The sequence below is a fragment of the Nyctereutes procyonoides genome, unplaced genomic scaffold, assembly GCF_905146905.1.
Source record: "Nyctereutes procyonoides isolate TBG_1078 unplaced genomic scaffold, NYPRO_anot_genome, whole genome shotgun sequence".
NCBI lineage: Eukaryota > Metazoa > Chordata > Mammalia > Carnivora > Canidae > Nyctereutes > Nyctereutes procyonoides.
The window spans coordinates 32738494-32760315 of NW_026575131.1; the positions used below are offsets into that span (position 1 = coordinate 32738494).

Consider the following 21822-nt stretch of genomic DNA (forward strand, 5'->3'; position numbering starts at 1 on the left):
AGTAAAGAAACTGAGATTAGAATTAACATCAAATACAATCAAAGTAAAAATTAACAATCAGCATTTAACATCAAGCTAACCGTTTATCTCCTTCACAGAATAGCAATTCACAAAGTAGAAATAGAGAATAAGGAAGAACAAAAGAAGAAAAATTTGAGAACTTTTTTTAGAGTAACAGGTAGACTATTTAAATTCAATTAACATATATTGTTATTATTACTTTCAGAGGTAGAATTCAGTGATTCATCAGTCTTATATAATACCAATGCTCTTACATCATGTGCCCTCCTAATGTCCTTATCAGCAGGTGGTACTTAGATGAAAAAAACCTGAGAATTAAGGACAAACTGAAACTAAAGGAAATGAACCAATTTCAAGAATACAGGAAAAAAAAAAGAATACAGAAACAGATCTTTTTTTAAAGAAAGGAACAATCTACATGTCAAAACACTGCTGGCATAAATTTTAGAATATCTTCTGTGCAGTTATACTGGGAGAAAACCTGGTAGAAATGTTGGAAAGGGATTGGGAAAATGATTGGTACAAATAAAAAACAAACAAAAAAGACTTCCCATATATCCTAAATTGAACAACTACTCTTAAGTACAAAGAAATAAAGAATTAGCAACATCTAGTTTATGAGGCCATAAACAACTAACAGGGAACCACACTAAGTGTTTCCTATTCTTTGTCATAAATAAACTGATTTGGTTTAGAGAAATAAAAGTTTAAAAAATGAAAATTTAAAAATCTGTTCAAGTAGAATATGTAATCAGCATAATCCTGAGATTGTTCAGAGACTGATCTCATAGAGTGATGAAAAGTAAACAGTCACAGAGCAACACTGATTCAATGCATTACTCCAAATAAGGCAATTTTTATGTGAGAGCAAAACCCTAAGAGAAAGGAGGGAATGAGACCACATACACGTGGTGACTGTAATTTCAAAAGGGGAGTGGAAGGCAGGGAGACAATTTTTTTTTAAATCAGGAAAAAAACATAAGATATGAAATATTACGAGAATGAGACTTTTGCTTAATAATAAAAATCATTAAGTCTCATAGTAACCATGGATTAAGAATATAAATACATGAAGTTTATTTCAGGGCACTTGTTAACTCAATTATCAAAATATGCCACTCCACCTTTGAGGTGGAGACAGTCTGTACAAGGCGGACAGACCCCAGAAGAAAAGTTTCTTTGGCACCCAACTGTGATGCCTCTGCCCTCCCCTAAACACCTGAAGAAATTAAAAGTGCAGGAAGCAGTAGGAAAAAGGAGTTTTTCATTCTATGCCCATGAGTGAATCTCTATGTCCTCAGATTCTCCACCTTTTACCCTTTATTCTTTGCACTCAGCATATAAGTCAATCAAGAGAGAGAGTTCATGGGATATATATGAAACAGATTTAGAGATGCACAATTTGTTAACTCAAAAGCATCTTTAGCAGAACACAATAGACTCAACATATTTGTTAAGTTTACATGGTAAACCTTGAGTAACTAAAATTTGCAGGCAACTGGAATGTGGAATTCTGCTTAAATCAAACTTCATACCAAATCCCTGAAGAGAAAATATTGCTAGAGTCTTTAACAAGTTTTATTAAAGTTACTGTTAATTCTAGATTTTATATGGTATATTTTTACACAGAAAATTCATTTCACAGTTCTGGAATTATGTAAAAGGCTATATTTAAGTCTGTTCAAAATCCAATCTCTTTGCCTGGGATTAAAAGTTGTTTTCTTAAAAGAAAATTAAAAGAACACAGTCTCTTTTACCATAAAAGGAAAACAAATTGAAATGTGTTCTAACTCCTTTAATTTCGTCAAAATCACCTTATAAATGGAGACAGCCAACAACTAAATCATTCTCTTTATGGATTCATATACATTAACTGAAAAAATCTGTTAATATATTAAAAATAGACATGATGAATCCTACAAAAGTGAATTATTTGCTTTCTAATTTTTTTTCTTTTCCTTTTCCAGAGAGAGAGAGAGAGAGAGAGAGAGAGAGAGAGAGGGAGAAGAGGGGGAAGGGCAAAGGCGGATGGAGAAAGAGAATCTCAAGCAGATTCCACCAGCACAGAACCCAACATGGGACTCGATCTCACAACCCTGAGATCCTGACCTGAGCTGAAATCAAGAGTTGAGTGCTTAACTACTGAGCCACCCAAGTACCACTGCTTTCTACTTTTTAAAACACAAAGTGAATTTGGACTATACAATAATCACTGTAGATAATGAAATCTAGGTACTTAATATCTTGTTTTTAAAAGACTGGAAATAAGGGTTACCTGACTGGCCCAGTCAGTAGAGCCTATAACTCTTGATCTCATGATCCATGCTGGATGCAGAAATTACTTAAAAAAATCCTTGGGCAGCCCCCGTGGCCCAGCAGTTTAGCGCCACCTTCAGCCCAGGTTGTGATCCTGGAGACCTGGGATCAAGTCCCATGTTGGGTTCCCTGCATGGAGCCTGCTTCTCCCTCTGCCTGTGTCTCTGCCTCTCCCTCTCTCTCTCTCTCTCTCTCTCTCTGAGTAAATAAATAAACTCTTAAAAAAAATTTAAAAATCCTTAACCCCTCCCCAAAAGACTGGTAATAAGAATATGAAGTATCGCTGCTCACAGAATTCATGTTCAAGATCATAAATCAATTCAAGATGGCTATCACTGAAAATAATGGCAAAAAAGTTTGTGTGAGATTATAAAAAAAAATCCAAAATTGTTTAAAAAGTTCACTTGAGTAATATATTTGCTGAATTTACCTTGCTTGCCATAATACTTATTAAACAAAACAATTTCCATATAGGCACTTGTTATAAAATAATGAAAATACCCCTTCTGATGACAAATCAAACCAGAGTTAACTCTTAATATGCCAATTCTGGCAGTCCAAATATAAGGAGCCAACAGATTTGGAAATTTCAGAGATATGACTGGTACCTTGATTAACCAAACTCTTGCTGCTTGTCACCAAAATTCAGTAACCGAACAGATTCAGATAATGGGCTCTATCTCTAGCCACATGAATTTACAGTCCAAACTTCCACTGTTTGCACTTAGGGACCCAAAGAATTCAGACATCTAGGAATACTTACATTTTATTTTTTGTTCTTTGGTTCATTCTTTGTCCACAAGAAAAGGATTTTATATTCATTTTTCCTTTTGTACCACATTTAACATTTTTCTCATGCTGTTACATAGCCCCTATAAACATAATTTTATTATCTAATATCCCCATTGAGGAGATTGCTGTAATTTATGTAACTTCTGCTCTATCTCTGAATGTTTACTGGTCCATTTGCCTCTCATTAACTATGACACAATAAAAATCTCTAAACATCTTTATCTTAGTGTAAAACACACATCATTCTGTTACAACTACAGCTAAAGATTTTACACATTTTATAATAATATTTTAAATGATTTTTACAAATTGTAAAACAGTCTCTTTTTTTGATAGTTTTCTTCGGCTCAACATACAAGTCACAAAAATTTAAAACATTAAAAAATGGTCACATGTAATAAAACTAAGTATAAAATCCTCTCCTAAAGATTTATATTTTAGACTCTATATTCTGCTTTTAGTTGGTTTCAGTGGATATCAATTACTTTGCCCCAAACCCGTGCCAATTTCCCATAAAAGTGAAATTTAGTAATCAGAAGATAACAAAAACATGGACTAATCTTTGCTTTATGTAAACTTTTTAAAAGACAAAGAAATATGCCATATTTATTAAATAATTTTCCTCAAAATAATATTAAACTGACATTCAATATCATAGTCTCCAAAATGGACAAAAACAGAAGCTCTCCTACAACAATTAAATGAAATTCCAGGTTTCCTTAAGGCATTCCTAAGGAGTGTAACATTTCATCTGCTGATTTGTCTGCTATAATTACCAGGTGTGACCCTTCAACCCTCAAGGACTCCTGAGATTGTGTGGGGATGGGGAGGAAAGAGAAGAACCACATATATTTGCAGGTCCACAAGATGAACTCATGAGATAAAAACATGGGGAGTCAATCATTTCAAAAAGAAAGTGAAAAGGAAGAGAAAAATGCTCAACAAAGTGTATTCTATGTCTGGTAGGAAAAAGTATAGATATTGTAATAAATCTTTATTACACATAGTGACCTTTAATTATCACTAGACCAAAAGAATATCACAACCTCATGATTCAAGCAGCCATGTGATTTTCAAGTAAGAGGGAATTCATTACACTTTCACTCAGAATTCAGCAGAGGTCCAAATCACCTCAAAAGCCAACCTATCCATCTTTATTATTAAAGATAGCCTTCCCAAGGGTATGCCATGGATGTCAGACTATAGGACAATCTATCGCTACTCCTTCCCTAGAAAGGTCCTGTTACCCTAAGGGCCATCTTCAGATTTGAGTGCCCAAACTAAATCACTGTTTGCATGGCTTCATTTAATCATTTAAGAAATTTATTTAAGAACTTCAAATCCAAATCTGTGATAGAACTAGAACTTAAATAAAACAGGCTAACTTGATTACTACCTCTTAAGTATCCACACAGAAAGTTTAGGTGCTTGAAATTCTATTTTATTTCCTACTCAACAACAATTTTTATTTAAAAGCTTGAAACCTCCTCTTTTTTTGTGGGCAATATGAAATCCATCTTTGAAGGCAAATGCCACAAAAATAATTTTCTCAAAAGAGAGAAGCCTAAACAGTATGAAAAGTATTGCTGCTGTCTGAAGATGGCCCTCTGTATACTTCTATCATAACAAACACATTGAGATCTTCATTTTTTCCTCTCATTTTTCAATTTTTGCCCCTAACTTCATTAAAATTAATGTGAAAAATACTCTGTACTCACTCTGGCATTCTATGAATTGATGAATAAAAGTGCAGTCCCCGCCACTCTTTGAAAGCAAGTGCTCTAATAAAGAAAGAAACACCTTTAAGGATATAGTTTGTTGCTGTTTTTGAAAACCAACAGCAAAGGTAGGAAAACTGAAATGTATTAACATAAGTAATGCTGAATAAGATTCATAAAAGTTTAATATATTTTTAATATTAATAGCAGACATATTTTGGAGTTAAAATAAGCTAAATACTGAAAATTGTAATTATATAATCAATGATCTGTACCCTGAATGGTTAGCTTTTAAAGGTGCAGTTTCTATTCAAAGAGCTCAAGAAAACCAGACACATATTGCTTTAAAAAGCTTCTCCCACTTCTAAAATACACCTTCCTCCATGACAGCTTAATACTTGTAAAGTATTTTTAAATTTTTATATGTTCTTACTGAATTAATTTTCAAATAACTGGTTTCTAACAGTCCCTCTTCAAAGCTATTCTTCTTAGTTAAGAGGCAAAAGATAAATATTTTAAGAATACCATAAAATAATGTGTCTTAAAATTTAAGGCACTGATGTAACATTTAAATTTTTACACTTTCATTTCACAAATAACCTTTCCCTTTAAGTCATTTAAACTGTACTTTATATACTCTCAAAATATTATATTGTTTATCTCTGCCCAAATGATTAAAGTCAATGCCTACACATTTTAGAGTACGAGGCTGAAAAATGCTTTTGCTCAGGTCAAACAGAATTTGTTTTGTTTTGTTTTAATGAGTGGAGAGAATCAAAACGTAACAGGAGTTTAAGAAAAGTGTTAGCCCTTTTCTTACAATCATCTCTATTTACATTGATTTAAAGAGTTAACTTCTGAATCTGGGTAACATCCTTCAATTATATCTCTGGATCTTTCAAAACCACTGAATAGACTTTGGAAGTTCGAATGTTAAAAATATATCCCAAGACGATGACTATCTGGAAGGTGTGAAAGCACTAAAACCTCTCAAAGAGGACCTGAGTTAGTACCACTCAGACCATGAAACCTCTTCCCTTTTCTCCTCATTTCTACCCACCTCACTTCTCATCATCTCAACTTTTTTTGAGGCAGGCATCTCCTACTCTGATCACTTTACAAATCTTTTGACATCCTTACTAACACCCATCTCCTTTACCTTCCTCCTGAAATCTGTCATTATCCTTTATCTATATACATGGTGTACAGTCAACAATTATATATATATATATAATACATAATACAATTATACATATAAAATACATACATATATATGTAATACATGTGTGTAGAGCTGTATATAATTGTACAGTTATATAGTTACACTACATAGAGATACCATATAGCCCCAAAAAGAGAAAAAGGCTAGCAGCAACAGAAATTAAAAAAAAAAAATTCTCATATAGTATTTGCTGATTGGAGCTAAGAAATCTAAAACAGGAGCCCTCAGTTAAATAATCCTACCTAAGCTATGATAACATTTTCAGAAGTCCAACTAAACAATATCATGTTTAAATAAGAAAACTCATTTAACATCAAATTTTAACCTAAAGGACTTAACAGAACTTATTTGAAACAAAATTTCAGACTATCATCACAGGACTTTAGAAGACATTTATTAAAGTAGTAATCCCACCATGACTCACTAAGCCCTAAATCACCCTTTTATGTATTTTAATATCTGGACTCTAGATTAAAATATTTATCATACTAGTTTAGGTAAAATGCAAGATTAATATAAAAATATATATGACTTCTACAAAGGCATTTTCTTCTTTATTTTTTAAGATTTTATTTATTTATTCATGACAGACACAGAGAGAGAGAGAGAAAGAGAAAGAGAGAGAAAGAGAGAGAGAGAGAGAGAGAGAGAGAGAGAGAGAGAGAGGCAGAGACACAAGCAGAGGGAGAAGCAGGCTCCATGCAGGGAGCCTGACATGGGACTTGATCCCGTGTCTCCAGGATCATAACCCAGGCTGAAGGCAGCACCAAACTGCTGGGCCATTGGGGCTGCCCTACAAAGGCATTTTCTAAGATATATGAAAGAAAAGTCTTTCAGATAGTATATAAAAAGGATTTGGATCATGACACTTTTAATATTTCATTACTTGAATTAGCCCCTTGGGAATTCACTTTGCCAAAACTATAAAAGATGTCACTGATAATGCAAAAAGAATCAGATATTTAAGGTGAGAGAAGGTGGGGGGCATGTCAAAGATCCCAAATAGGGCTGTGGAAGTATAAAGAAAAGACAGATACAGAAACAAAAGAAAGAACTGTGGTACTTAAAATGTGTTATATTTATATACAAGTTTCCTAATAAATTTTGTTTTTCTATACTACCTGTGTTGTCCAATACACAAGCTCAGTACAAATGTGACTGCTGAGCCCTGAAAACATGGCTAGTTTGAATTGAGATGTGTTGTAAGTGTAAAATAAATACATACTGGTTTCAAAGACTTACTAGGGAAGAAAGAATATAAAATACTTCATTTAATCTTTTAATATTGATTACATGTTGAAATAATATTTTGGATATTGTGGGTTAAAATAAATATATTATTAAACATTATTAAAAATAAATTATTGTTTCTTTTGAGAAAATTTTATTTACTTTAGAGAGAGAGCAGAGCGAGACAGGGCATGAGCAAGGGGGTAGGTGGAGAAAGCGGAAGAAGCAGACTCCCTGCTTCTTGACATGGGGCTCAATCCCAGGACCCCAGCATCAAGACATGAGCCGAAGGCAGATGCTTAACCTACTGAGCCACCCAGGTGCCCTTACCTGTTTCTTTTTATAGTTTTAATGTGGTTACCAGAAAATTTTAAATTATCTATGTGGCTCTCCTAATATTTCTATTAGACAATATATTTTAATTATGCTTATCAGATAAGATACAAAAAATTTATAGTATAAAACCTGTGCTTATCATAGCAGCTACTTTAGATTTAAGTAATTTCAAAAATAAGAGTTTACTAGAGAAATAGCATTAATCTTAACATCTCCAGATATTTTAAAAATATTCTCTAATAACTATACTTGGTCTTCTCTCTACTATTTAAAGAGTAATTTTAATTAAAGTCATATCTCTTATGAGATTGGGTCAGTTCCACCTAAAAAAAATAGTCATATCTGATAGCATATTATGGCTATGAACTTTCGTAATATTGGAATGCTTGATAATTGGTTTTTATATAACAAATGATTCTCAACAGATTCATCTTATTCCAAAATCCACCGTGTACTTAAATCTGGTATAAAGAAGCTTTTGTGCATTTCAAGATATTTACTATTCCATTTCATTAAAGATATACTGTTGGTTATTCTCACTCCACTCAATTTATTACCATTAAAAACCAAACACACCAGAAGGGAAAAAATATCATGGTAAGAAGTACCCTAAAGTATCCAAATATCTTTTCAGTTTTAAATCAAAGGAATTATCTACAACTATTCTCATCTAAATCAGTTAGAATTGGCAAATTTTTAGCAATAATCTGACAACACAAAGTAGTATAGTATAAAGATGATTTAGTGTATATAAAGGGATTCTCTTAACTGCAGGAAGAACATGTTCTCAGCCTGAGTTAACACTGACATTAATAAATACATGCTCAAATCAAAATGGTGATGAATTGGAGTAAAAAGTGCTGATGCCAAAAAGAGAAGGAAAAAAAAAGAAAATAATGGCAACAAAAAATAAAAATTCATTTAACAATGCCTAGCTTTTAGAAAATGAGGATTAAGTCATTTTATATATGTTTGCTAAATATAATTAATAAATAGAAATTAATAATTTTAATAATGAATATAAACTACACCTTTAAAAATTCTCAAATTGAAATTCAAACTGGAATTCTAAAATGTAGATGTATTTTATAAAACACACATAGAACAAATAACCATGATTAATGACAACTTTTAATTTAGAGTTTCAAGATTTGTTATAGAATATATGTAATATTAAGTCTTGAGCTTACCCCTCATTATATATACATACATACATATATATATATGTAACTTGAACCTATCTTGCCAGTTTCTAATTAAAAACCAAACAAACAAAAACAAGAACAACAACAAAAAAGCACCTCCTAACTTTATCAGAGTTGGCTGCTGCCCAAAAACTATAAAGATATCCCCTGATACATGAAAAAAAATTTAGTAAGAAGCTCTGAGTATTGACCTTGATATCTTCCACTAACTTCTGTATAAAAACTAAGAGGAGGGATCCCTGGGTGGCGCAGCGGTTTGGCGCCTGCCTTTGGCTCAGGGCGCGATCCTGGAGACCCAGGATCGAGTCCCATATCGGGCTCCCGGTGCATTGAGCCTGCTTCTCCCTCTGCCTGTGTCTCTGCCCCTCTCTCTCTGTGTGTGTGACTATCATAAATAAATAAATTAAAAAAAAATAAAAAAATAAAAACTAAGAGGAGAGGGTCACAGATTTGTAAATACAGAAAATAATTTTATTCATTCTGTACTTCAAGCACCTAATGCAAGATCTGGCACATAGCTGGTGCTCAATTAATGTTGGATGGCTAAAAATGGGGAAGGATGAAATGGGGATCTTCACAACTGAAGGAACGTACAAGCCACTGGGTAAAAAGTACCCCTATGCAATAACAGGAAAGCCAATAGTAGCTATACATTTTTGGCAAAGATAATGCAAGTCATCCAGAAAGAAGGGTCACAGCAAACTAATCATTAACTAATAAACGATTTTCAGGTAGCAGAAATGACTGAACCTGTTTTCTCTGATTAAAGAAACAGATGTACAGTATAAAGAAAGTTTCTATGACATATCCAAGAGTTCAATGGACTGTTAAAGTAAACTCTTGGCCAGCGATGGGGCAGGACACAAACATTAAAAATGGAGGCCCAATATCTCCAGGAAACAGTACTTGATGGAAGAAAAGAGTAGTAGAATTCTTTGAAAAATACACTGGGGGAAAAAGCTATATTATGCTATATCAACAATGTTGAACTTTATCATTTTCCTGTTATTTGAATAATTAAAATTTCCATATAACAAGGGATATCTAACCAAAAATCATAGCATTAAGAATGACAAAATTAGAGAAGCTTTTTTAAAAAGCTGGGATCCAGTGGTCTGTGAACTGCATGCTTTTTGTTCCCAACACTTAAAACCTTAAAACACTGATCTCTCTATCCTGCTTAAATAGTAAAAGGATATCATGAAAGAAGAACATTTAAGTTTTTTACACTACCTTTTTCTGTGCTCCCATTTATTTTAGGTAAGAAGTCATCAACTTGTATCCCTAGGATTAAGACAATGTGTCATTGCCTGATCAAAAAAGTGTCACTTAAAAACTGGTCTCAAGTATAACCATGGCATTTTTGTATTCCTACTTACACTAAGATAGTATAGCACACTTTAAATTTATTTTTACAGTAAGGGTTCACCTGGCCATTTTCTATCAACTCAGAGAAAAAGCTACAACTGTCTAGTAGCTTTCCAATGAATCTCAAAAGAAAAAGCGTCCTGCTGTGCATGTATTTTTCTTATTTAAATATCCCTAAGGAGAGCGCCTCAGATGCAGAAATTTCATCTATCTCAAGGACTAAACAATGGTGCCCACTTGTGGCAATCAAGTATATTTTTAAGGGCAATTTTCTGAAAGAGTACAGATACTTTATACCGAATACATAAAATATCCCTCTTAAAATAAGTTCCCCATGAGAAAGTAAACGAAAAAGGTTCAATGATAAAATTCAGCTTTAAATAAGAAATTTGATAACACACCTACCTAAACTGCTGCATTCTTTAAGAGTTTTCTCCTGAAGATGTTCTAACCGTACTGTAAATAAAAGTCCAAGAAAAAGATATTTCACAGATAAAAGAAAAAATCAAATCAAATCAATTTCTAGATTAGCTAACTTACCTTGTAAAGCTGTTAGCCTTTCATTGGTGAAGTCATTATCAGCTTGCAAAGCTTCTATTTTTGCCTGGAGCTCCTGTTCTTTTTCTTCCATTTCATCTATTTTATGTTGTAATTCTTTTTTCTCAGCTTGTCCCTTCTGTTGGATTTCTTCTTGTTTTCCCTCTGCTACCTGTCGAGAAAGAAAAAAATTTCCGTACTTTCATTAGTCTGAACTTGCCTTAAGAGGCCTCAAGCAGGACTGCTTTTATTCACCACAACCTTTAAGGAGAATATTCAGTATTATAGCACATATTTGTAAATGTCAAAATAATGTCAAAAGTGGTCTGCATTGAGGTCATGCTTCCCTATCACTTAGGAAAGAAAAACACGTAGCAGGCAAATTCGCCTACCTAATACATAGAGATAAGAGGATCAAAAAGAAAACCTCCACAGTTTTCAAGGGGGAAATATATAAGGTTTTCCCCTGAAATTACTATTGTTTAAATTGGTTTGTAAGTTCCAAAACATAATGTACTTTGAAATTTTAAACAAAACTGTCTTTAGTTGAAGGAATGATGATCACAAGCACTTTTCTAAATGACCTCCTTTTAATAAGACCAATCTTTATTACAGGTTTACCAATCACATAGAGGGGAGGTATGCCCTGGTCTTCTCTAACAAACATGTAGCTTCTAGCCACTCAATCCATACTTCGAATAATTTAAAGATGGGTCTTCATAAACTCAGTTATTACATTTTAAAGGACCAACCTGACATCACCTATGGTCTCATCTGTCCTTATCCTAAATGTCCTAAAGCTATAGAGAGCTGCAGCTGAAGCTCCCTGGAGGCTACCAGAGTCATACAAATCACTCCAATGTTACTTCTAGGCTTATTACAGCACTAACATAGTTGGGCTCTGCCTTTGGGGCTGTCCAAGGATAAGGAGATTCAAGTTTTTAATAAGTCTAAATATCCTGGGGTTTGCTGATATAGATCTACTCCATATTAAAAGATGCCTGTTGTGAAGTAGTATTTATTTCTATCCAGAAGAAATATGTCAGCTTTTACAGACTTTCAACGATCTGTGGCAGAGGGGTATGGGCTAAATGGCACCTTATTTTTACTACAAATTCAACCATTACCAAATATAACATCTACAACTATTCAGCAATACCTAACCTCTTAATCTATCCAGTGTGTTAGGAACAATTAACATACTTTCAGGTTGAGTAACTACATACCTTTAATTTATCAGATAAATCTTTAATCTCATTAACTGCTCCATTATATTTATTGGCTAATTCTCTTAATTCTTCCTGAGTCCGTTCATTCATTTCTTTCAGATGGGTACATTCATCTTCAGTATTACTCAGACTTCGCTGTAATTCAAATTTACAGATAATGGATTTAGAATAAATGCACATTTTAAATTCAACTTATAAAAAAAGTATAATTCTATGAGCTGCTCTAAATTAACATCTGTCCTGGACTTTATATGAGTTAAACAACATAAGAATTTTAATTTACTTTAGGTACATGCTAAAACAGAAAATACAACAAAAAAATTTAAAAACAAAACAACAGAAAAAAAAGGGTCAGGGGAGGAAAGGATGTTACTTTTACATAACTACTCTTTTAAAGGGCCACTGGATATGACTTTTATACTTGAAAATATTTTAAGCTTATCAATTCTTGAAAACAAGTTTAACAATATGCACAATTAACTTAATAAAATTAGAAAACATCTAGTAACTTTCTTTCCTTGTATGTCAAACTAATGACACAACAGTGAATTAGTGGCTAAGGGATGAGGCTATTATAGAAACTATTACTGTATTATATTACTACACCATGTTCTACAGTATATACTATATATTATATATAGTATTTTTACTATTCAATTTACAATGGGCATTTTAATTTTTTTTTTTTTTTTTTTTTTATTTATGATAGGCACACAGTGAGAGAGAGAGAAAGAGGCAGAGACACAGGCAGAGGGAGAAGCAGACTCCATGCACTGGGAGCCCGACGTGGGATTCGATCCCGGATCTCCAGGATCGCGCCCTGGGCCAAAGGCAGGCGCTAAACCGCTGCGCCACCCAGGGATCCCGTACAATGGGCATTTTAACTAAACCCAGTAACAAATAACTTCTGGGTAATTTCGCAGTGGTTCCAAAGGAATGACCTACATCATCAATTAGGTTCTTTTTAAAGTAACGAAAATCACATTTTGATTGTTCCTAAAAGACCTAGAAAGGACCTAAGAAATATTTTCCCTGTAAGTCAGAGTTCTTCTCTAGAGGATGGGTAAATAAGAACAGTGGTAAGGTTCTCCAACTTCCGCAGGTGTGGAATTAGTAGAGTAGAAAAGCAAAACTAGGTGACAGGAGATCAATTCCCTGGCACAAATCATGGTCCACTGTGTGAGAGGCTGACTCCTAAGCAGAATGCAAATAGTAAAACTCCCTGGTGAGGCTTTTATTTGTTCAGTCACTGAGTAGAGACCACAAGCACCAGAACTCACATGATTATATTGAAAATTCCTAACAACAAAAAGAGCATACTACCCCTACCCACTTGATAGACAGAAAATATTTCCTAGCTATATAAAACTCGAGTTTAAAATGTCCTAGAATATTAGCAATTTTAAGCCACACTACCATTTTGTATTTGTTAAAATGAAATACCTCAACTTCTGAAAGTTTTCTAACCACTTCAATTTTCTCCTGAAGAACCCGCCTCAGGGACTCTTTGGCTGTCGTCTCGTAGTTGTGTTTATCCTCCTGTAATGCTATAAGTTCCTTCCGTAAACTATCTTCTGTTTGATTCTAGGATTAGAAGATATTTATAATTATAGCCAAGTTATTTTTTAAGTATTTACCATTTGAAAAAAATAACACATTATGATGCTCTTGGAGTTCTATATTGAGATACCTCCAAATACAAATGATGTTGGTCCTATATTAACCGAAGCTCTATTCAAAAGTTGCATTGTAAATTACGCCTTCACAAATACATTACTCTACATTCTAACAGAAAAAACATGTCAAAGGAAATTAAGAATTTATCTCTTATGAAAAAAAAAAGAATTTATCTCTTATGTACAAAATGAATTAAGTCTCCTATTTGTCATATACATTTGTGGGTAAAAATAATCTCTTACTTTCAAAGGGGCCACACATTTTAAAACAGTGGTTAAACCAAAAGGAATAAGAGTACCCTGAGGAAAAAGCTGACTCCAGCTTAGGCAGGAAATGTATGAGTCTGGAACACTTTGTTTTAGACAAAGTTTAAAACTTTGCCATTTATGACAGCAGGAAGCTATCAAAGTTTGCTGTCCTTCTACCAAAAGGACTCAGGCACCAAACTGAAGAAGTTCCCGTTGACCAAAGATGGGATAATTTGAGCATCAATAAGAACAACAAATGGAATAGGCTGAAACATATTAAATATATTTAAATCTAAGTTTGGAGAAAAAAACACTTCGTGGTCATTCTTTAATGGATGAGAAGGAACCAATTCATTATTTTAAAATCCAGTAAATAAAAGGAGAAAATCACTTATCCTGCTTTTCCTAAAGAAGTGACTTCAGGGTAACAAAATGATTTATGAAGGGGAATAGAAGTATTTATAGAAGTAATCCAGCTAATAAATGAAGGAATAATAGAACTACGTCATTTTTTGCAACCTTAATAATGGATTTAGGCAAGGATTATCAAAGACTGCTAACATCTCAAAAAGAAAGACAACTAGACATGGTGCCTTCTGGTGAAAGTACACAATACTCTTCATAAAGAGTTGTTGGTAAAAAAAGAGTTGAACCTAAATCAGATTAAATCTCTAGATCAAACTACCAATTTATGGTATGGGAGGACAGCTAGAAGAATGTTTAACAATCCACATTGAGGGAAATTAGAGCACAGATGATGTGGTTTCTCCAGCAAATATCAACTTTGATAGAAAAAAAAGAAAGAGTTGTATACAGGTATTCAATATACAATTCTTTCTCTTTACATGTATGTTTGAAACTTCCTATAATGACAAAAGATTTAAAAGAATGGTGAAAACATATAAATGTTTTAGCATGTACTCAAAATGTCAAAGAAACGAAGCTACATTAAAAACTATGCATTTTTAATGCATAGTTTATGCATTTTTCTTTATGGATCTTTATTTGAGATTAATACCTACTTTGGAGCATGCTTGTAATTGGTTTCCCATAACTTCTAACCGTGATAAAAGTCTATCTTCATCTATTAAAGCCTGTTGAAGAAAAATTAAATATAAATAAAATCTCAGGGTAATTTAAAAATTACACATATCAAAAAGGTTGCTATTGCCAAAAAAAAAGATATAAAATTATAAAACTGACTATTGTAAAATGATAAATTTTTAATATTTGGTCATTAGGAAATGACTTTGCCTGCTAAAAAATTTCACTTTTAATCAACATCTAAGGGATATTAAACTACACTTCAATGCTTCTTGAATAAAAAGGCAATTGGAATACCTGCCAACTGGTATCTGAAGCCTCTTGGGTAATGGCTAGTAGCCGCTGAAGTGTGGCTAACTTCTGTTCCAACATCTGTTCCCGATGTAAGGCCTCCTAATAGCACAAATCACAAAAGAGATTCTAATAAACTAGCATGATTCCTTGAAGAAAAATCAAATTTTACTACATTCTGAAAATATTCTTATATTACATCCCACTTTGTATCTTACTTTCAAACCTGATAAATCTACCTTGTAAAATATATATAAGCCACATCATTTTAGCCTTATTTCTTGGTCTATTAGAGGTACTGAGCTGCACCTTCCCCTATTAACAGAAAACAGTCCCCTGTTTTTGTTTTCTTTTTACTTATAATTCACAAGGGTTTAAAAAAAAAAAGAAAATCCAGATTACAAGAATCCAACAAATTTTTAACTCTTCATTATATATATATATTTATTTAAATATATACATATCTTTTAGAACAAACTCATTCCAAACTAAGCTAAACAATCTGGTTGGTAGTGAAGATACTTCTTAATGGCTTTGCTGTATAAATATGACATCTAAAATAGAAATGTCTTTAATTTTTCCTTTTAAGAATATTATACACACACACACACACACACATATTTAGAGACTGCTTCACAATCTATTGCATTTCCAGGTGTTCTGATTCTTTGTGATCGTATACTACTTAGCAGATCAAATATGCCAAAAATAAGTAAGAGTCCACATGTAATTAAGGGGGTCAAGGAGTTATATAACTATTTGGCAGCTCCAAAAGGGTATTTTTACAGAGGACACTGGCAAGCAAAGCCTTATCTCTAAGTCTCCTGTTAACATTTGATAGCTATTAAGAGGGTCTCCTTCACTAGAAGTCAAGGTGAAAATGCTCACATAGCATTCAGCGTGGTTACGGCACATTTTTAAATTTCACTTTCTTCCATTCCTGTCATTAGCCAAAGAAAAACACGTACTAACCCATCTCTGGAGCCATCTCAACAAAAAAAGATATGCTTTATACAGTACTTGAGATGTAAAGCATGCATTTATTTTTCTACACATCCTTGATAACCAATGATCTGATCTAATTAGAGTTACAGGTACCATTTTTAAATATAACTCTAAAAGTACAGATTAGGGACGCCTGGGTGGCTCAGGGGTTTTAGTGCCTGACTTCCACCCAGTGCGTGATCCTGGGGTCCCGGGATTGAGTCCCACATCAGGATCCCTGCATTAAGCCTGCTTCTCCTCTGCCTGTGTCTCTCTGCCTCTCTCTCTCTGTTTCTCTGAATAAATAAAATCTTTTAAAAAATAAAATAAAAGTACAGATTAAGGAATCTAACAAAAGCCATAAAACACAGCTTACACTTAAAAGAGACTAGTTGCCAAGTTTAAGCTCTTTTTTTTTAAAAAATTATTTATTCATGAGAGACATGGAGAGAGAGAAAAAGAGAGGGGCGGGGGCAGAGACACAGGCAGAGGGAGAAGCAGGCTTCCTGCAAGGAGCCCAATGTAGGACTTGATCCTGGATCCCGGGATCATGCCCTGAGCTAAAAGTAGAAGCCCAACCGCTGAGCTACCCAGGCGTCCCTATGTTAAGCTCTTGAAATATTCCTAATATCCAGGAAATGACACTAAATGCTGCAAAAAAGCTTTACTTAAAAACAAAACCACCAAACAATTACTACTTCCACTAGATGGTGTAATTTCATCTTTTTGAACTCAATTCCACTTAGAGTTTCATAATTCCATGAACCACATCCTAACAGAAATCTCATACTTCAAGGAATGGCCTTTTGGTTCTAAGGCATGAAATGTACTCCAGCTTTTACTCAAAAGTTTTACAATTTACATTAGAACTTTAGTAATTCAAAAAGATGTATACAGAAAAGACAGCACAATATAATCTTCTCTAAAGAATCAGAAATGAATAGTGAAAGATTATGCCCACTATGAATATTCAAGGAACTGACAAAATTACAAAAAGTACTAGAGTGAGCCATGGCATTAGATTCATAGTCCCATGATGACTAGTAACTATTTAGCATGTAGTTTTGGGAAATAATTTTAATTATATGAGCCCCATATTTCGCATATGAAAAATGGAGGCTAGATTGGATTAATCTCAAAGTTTTCTTCTACCTCTGAAAATAAGAGATCTAGGTCAGCTAATGTGCCTTCCTTTACTGAGTGGTAAATAACTGCTAACATGTATGGCATACATTCTATGTGACAGTTACTATTCTAAGTGCATTACATATATTGATTCATTTATTCTTGACAATTCTGTAAGATACATGCTATTATGCCGACATCACAGATGAAGAAAATGAGGCTCACAATAGGTCAGAGGTTAAGGTCAGACTTGGTCCCTAGACCAAGTCCAGGGAATTCTTGCTAGAGTCTATTAGACATTGTACTAAACTGCAATTATGTAAAATGGCTTTTCTATGCACCATTAGGGTAAGGTGATTAATGCTCTGACAATTTTCAAACTTGCACATTCTTAACTGAGGGGGAACTGCTCTTAGGGATTGATTCCTATAAAAGAACGAAGGAACCAGGATCACTGGTTTGGTTCTAACATTCTTAAAAAGCAACTGAAGACCTACATAGAAAATGATTACCCAAAGTTACAGAACTCACTAGCAGAGCGAAGATAAAAAGTTTAATCTCTAAATTCCTGATCTAGGGTTTTTCTTCACCATGGTTCCTCACCAGAATAATAACCATTATCCAACCCAAATCTCCCAAAATCAAGAGAAAACGAACAAAAAACCCACTTATTTTCTTTTTGGAGATTTCTATGGTTCTTTAAATATGGTATTAACTTCGTCTATGAATCTGCCTTACCAAGATATCTTTCTATAGGTCCAGCAGCACAGCACAGTGACTGAGGTTTGACTATCTGGTTCAAATCCTACCTCTACCAGATATGTACCTTACAGGATTGTTCTGAAGATGAAATGAATAGAGATAAAGGACTAGACTAGAGTCTGGCATAAAATAAGTGCTATATAATTACTTGCTATTAATATTATACAAAGCAACCAAAATCTCTCCAGGTTTAATTTTATTTAAAAGTCATCTATAAATAAAGAACTATTTTGAAATTTCCTCATATTTGAGTGGAAAAAAAAAAACTTCTATTGTATAGAATCCTATCTTTTCTAGACTTAATAATCCTGATCCTTTTTATCCTTTCTTCACAAGACCTAGTTTTAATCTTTTTTTAAACTTTGAAGGATATTTCTTCTGTACTTGTATCCAGTTAATATTTCTTTTTTTTTTAATTAATTAATTATTTATTTATTTATGATAGGCACACAGTGAGAGAGAGAGAGAGGCAGAGACACAGGCAGAGGGAGAAGCAGGCTCCATGCACCGGGAGCCCGATGTGGGACTCGATCCCGGGTCTCCAGGACCGCGCCCTGGGCCAAAGGCAGGCGCCAAACCGCTGCGCCACCCAGGGATCCCCTAGTTAATATTTCTTTAGTCTATATCTGTGAACTAGTAAAATCAAATCTAAGTTGTTTAATTCTACTTTTAAAAACTAAGAATTTTCAAGATTTACTTTTACCTGTAGATACTGAGAAAGCTGGAATAGTTCCTGAGAGTACATACTTGGAGTGTTAGCAGCAACCTAGAAACAAATGACACAAGTACCAATAGTCACACAAAACAATTTTTTTTCCACACAAAACAGTTTTAAAAGACATTAAAGCCAAACCAAGTCCCTGAAATGTCTATTTACTGAAATATACAAAATAAAAATGATTTTTTAGCTCAATTAGTTCCTTTCATTTTCAAAATATTTCTCACATCTAGAATTTGTAAATGGTATTATTTTTTGCTGACCAGTCTGAGATTTATAAGCAGGGTTGTGGAACAAGTACTACTCATAAAAACATTCCTTGATAAACCAAATCACGAAGACAGCACAAAAGCAATACAGCGCTTTCTTAATTCAGAAATAATACCTTCTAAATCAAGAGATATACACTTTTCCCCTTTAAAATTCATTGTTAAATAGTCAACAAGTCACAATCTATTTAGAAGTAGCCATCTTCAAAATGGGAGTTGTATGTGGAGGTGTCGGGAGAGATAGGACATGAAATGGAACACTTTGTACAATGGCCAGAGGCAATGAAAATAGGTTTGCTGGAAGGAAAGGAAAGGAAAAAGGAAAAAGGAAAAAGGAAAAAGGAAAAAGGAAAGGAGGAAGGAAGGAAGGAAGGAAGGAAGGAAGGAAGGAAGGAAGGAAGGGAGGGAAAGGAAAGAAAGAAAAAAGAAAGAGAGAGAGAAGATACAATTAAGTTCAAAAAAAAGAATAATATGGGAAATAATGATGTTTTAATTACAAACCACAGAAAAAAATACTTAGAACTTGAGAGTATTAGAAGAAATTCCTTCAATAAAGGGTTCTTTCCAAGTGTGAAAAATAGAACCATGGCATTGTTCACCACCTCCCCAAAAGATGATACCATTAGATTGCTGTAACATTTACCCATATCCTCAATACTACCAAGCCTTATGTATTAACTTAATGATGTTAATAGCATCATTCCTGATTAAGTTCAGAAAGTATATTTTTATTAATATGCTAACTAGAATTCAGAGAAGTGGCATTATTTTTAAAAGTTAGTCTTAAATTGTCAAGGACATTATTTATTTCTGAAATAATTCTTGGTATTATTGAGGTTGATGATTAACCAATTTTACTTCTGAAAAAGGAATCTAGCAGAGAACTTCAGTTTTAGGCAAGCTTTCAGTCTTTATCCAAAAGGAATACAAAAATGTAAAATTTTTTTTCAATAGTTTAGTTAGTACACTAAGAAAAAATATGCACATTAATGTCAAAAGATATAGATGTATTTTTTTTTGCTATTTAGCAATGATATCTACGGTTTATTTTAACATTAATTCTTAATAAAAGGAAAAATGCTAACAAGTAATTATTGCAAAATTTCTGACCAAATCAGGTTAAAACTGATTTTCAAGGACAAAAAAGAGCAATTTCCATAAACCCATATTTCTGCTATTTTTATATGTTGGTATATGTTGGGTGAACTATTTGGGCAGAGAAGTTTAATAAATACACCTAGACAGAACTGTATTCCAGAATAAAAAGTAGTAACTAACACTGCGTATTTCTGCTTTGGCATAAAACAAGTACTCCTACTCTATATAATCAGCCATTTACTTGAGATAACAAAGGCTTTTTCCTAAGAAACAAACAACCTAACTTCTCCAGATCAGAAGACTGCAATAACCAAATACCTATACACACTATATATAATTTGTTACAGAAGAAAAATAAGTTTCTAATCAAAGCATATTAAAAACAAACAAAAACACTTTCCAAAGTCATATAGTTAGTTTAGAAAAAATAATCATTAGTAGCTTACTTTGTCAACAGGACTTGGTAATGGAGCATGGATGACACTGAAAAGTAAAATTTAGAATTTTTTATCTAATTTCCTGACAACAGCGGAAATAGTATGACAGTACCAGAATATCTTAAACCCCAAGTTGATATACTTGCTTTCATATAATTAAAAGAATGTGAATTACTTTCAATCCTTCATAAATACACAGAATTCTTAGAAAACAAGGTAATAAATATATAAATCTATCTTTTACACATATTTGTTTTCTTTTCTTTTTTTTTTAGATTTTATTTATTTATTCTTGAGAGACAGAGAGAGAGAGAGAGGCAGAGACACAGGCAGAGGGAGGAGCAGGCTCCACGCAGGAAGCCCGACGCAGGATCCAATCCCGGGACTCCAGGATCACGCCCTGGGCTGAAGGCAGGCGCTAAAAAACACTGAGCCACCTGGGCTGCCCCAAATGTCCCCACATAATATATTTCTAAACGCAAATTCAAAAATCAAAGTGTATTAAATGCCCTTGAGGATCCACTATTTAATGAGGGCTCTGGTGAATGCCATGACTATCGAACTTCTATATAGGAAAGAAGTACTCCTTAAATTATCCATTTTTAATTTTGGAATGTGTACATTATGTTCTTTTAAAATTAAATATTCCTATACACAAAGTCTTAAAAACCAAAGTTCTACTAGAAAGAAAGCGATAATTTGGAAACTTGTTCTAGCAGAGAACAACTTTAGCTAACTAAAAGCCACCTCACACTAGCAACCAGAAAGCTTAGATGTAGGTATGAATCCAAACTTGGTATAGGGCAGCCCCGGTGGCTCAGTGGTTTAGTGCCTCCTTCAGCCCAGGGTGTGATCCTGGAGACCTGGGATCAAGTCCCATGTCGGGCTCCCTGCATGGAGTCTGCTTCTCCCTCTGCCTGTGTCTCTGCCTCTTTCTCTCTCTCTGTCTTTCATGAATAAATAAATAAAATCTTTAAAAAAAAATAAAATAAAAAATAAAAAAAATAAACTTGGTATAGTTCTTTAAAACTAAGCATTAGACAGATAGTATAATTGATACTAATTGCCTTTTGGGCCTTATAAAGTACTACTGACAGACAGGCAGTATAGTATAGCAGCTAAGCATGTAGGCTCAGATGTCATACTGACTGGGCCCAGATTCTGGCTCTATTTACCGGCTGTGTATCTGGCTCTA

General features: G+C 33.6%; 1 protein-coding gene across 32 annotated transcripts in view; it reads right to left on the bottom strand.

The window, feature by feature from the left end:
• The window catches only part of SLMAP (sarcolemma associated protein), a 142561-nt gene that overhangs the window by 43591 nt on the left and 77148 nt on the right, over nt 1-21822 (bottom strand). For 6 of the 32 annotated variants that reach the window (XM_055344192.1, XM_055344174.1, XM_055344175.1 and 3 more), the window contains exons 4-13: nt 20637-20673; nt 18809-18871; nt 15241-15336; nt 14922-14993; nt 13418-13558; nt 11972-12109; nt 10749-10917; nt 10614-10664; nt 10074-10124; nt 4848-4910 (exon numbers count right to left, since the gene is read on the bottom strand). In XM_055344192.1, the coding sequence (XP_055200167.1) occupies nt 4848-4910; nt 10074-10124; nt 10614-10664; nt 10749-10917; nt 11972-12109; nt 13418-13558; nt 14922-14993; nt 15241-15336; nt 18809-18871; nt 20637-20673 (881 nt within the window). The remainder of the gene's footprint in view (nt 1-4847; nt 4911-10073; nt 10125-10613; nt 10665-10748; nt 10918-11971; nt 12110-13417; nt 13559-14921; nt 14994-15240; nt 15337-18808; nt 18872-20636; nt 20674-21822) is intronic. The other 26 variants (XM_055344198.1, XM_055344199.1, XM_055344187.1 and 23 more) reach the window with 7 other exon arrangements.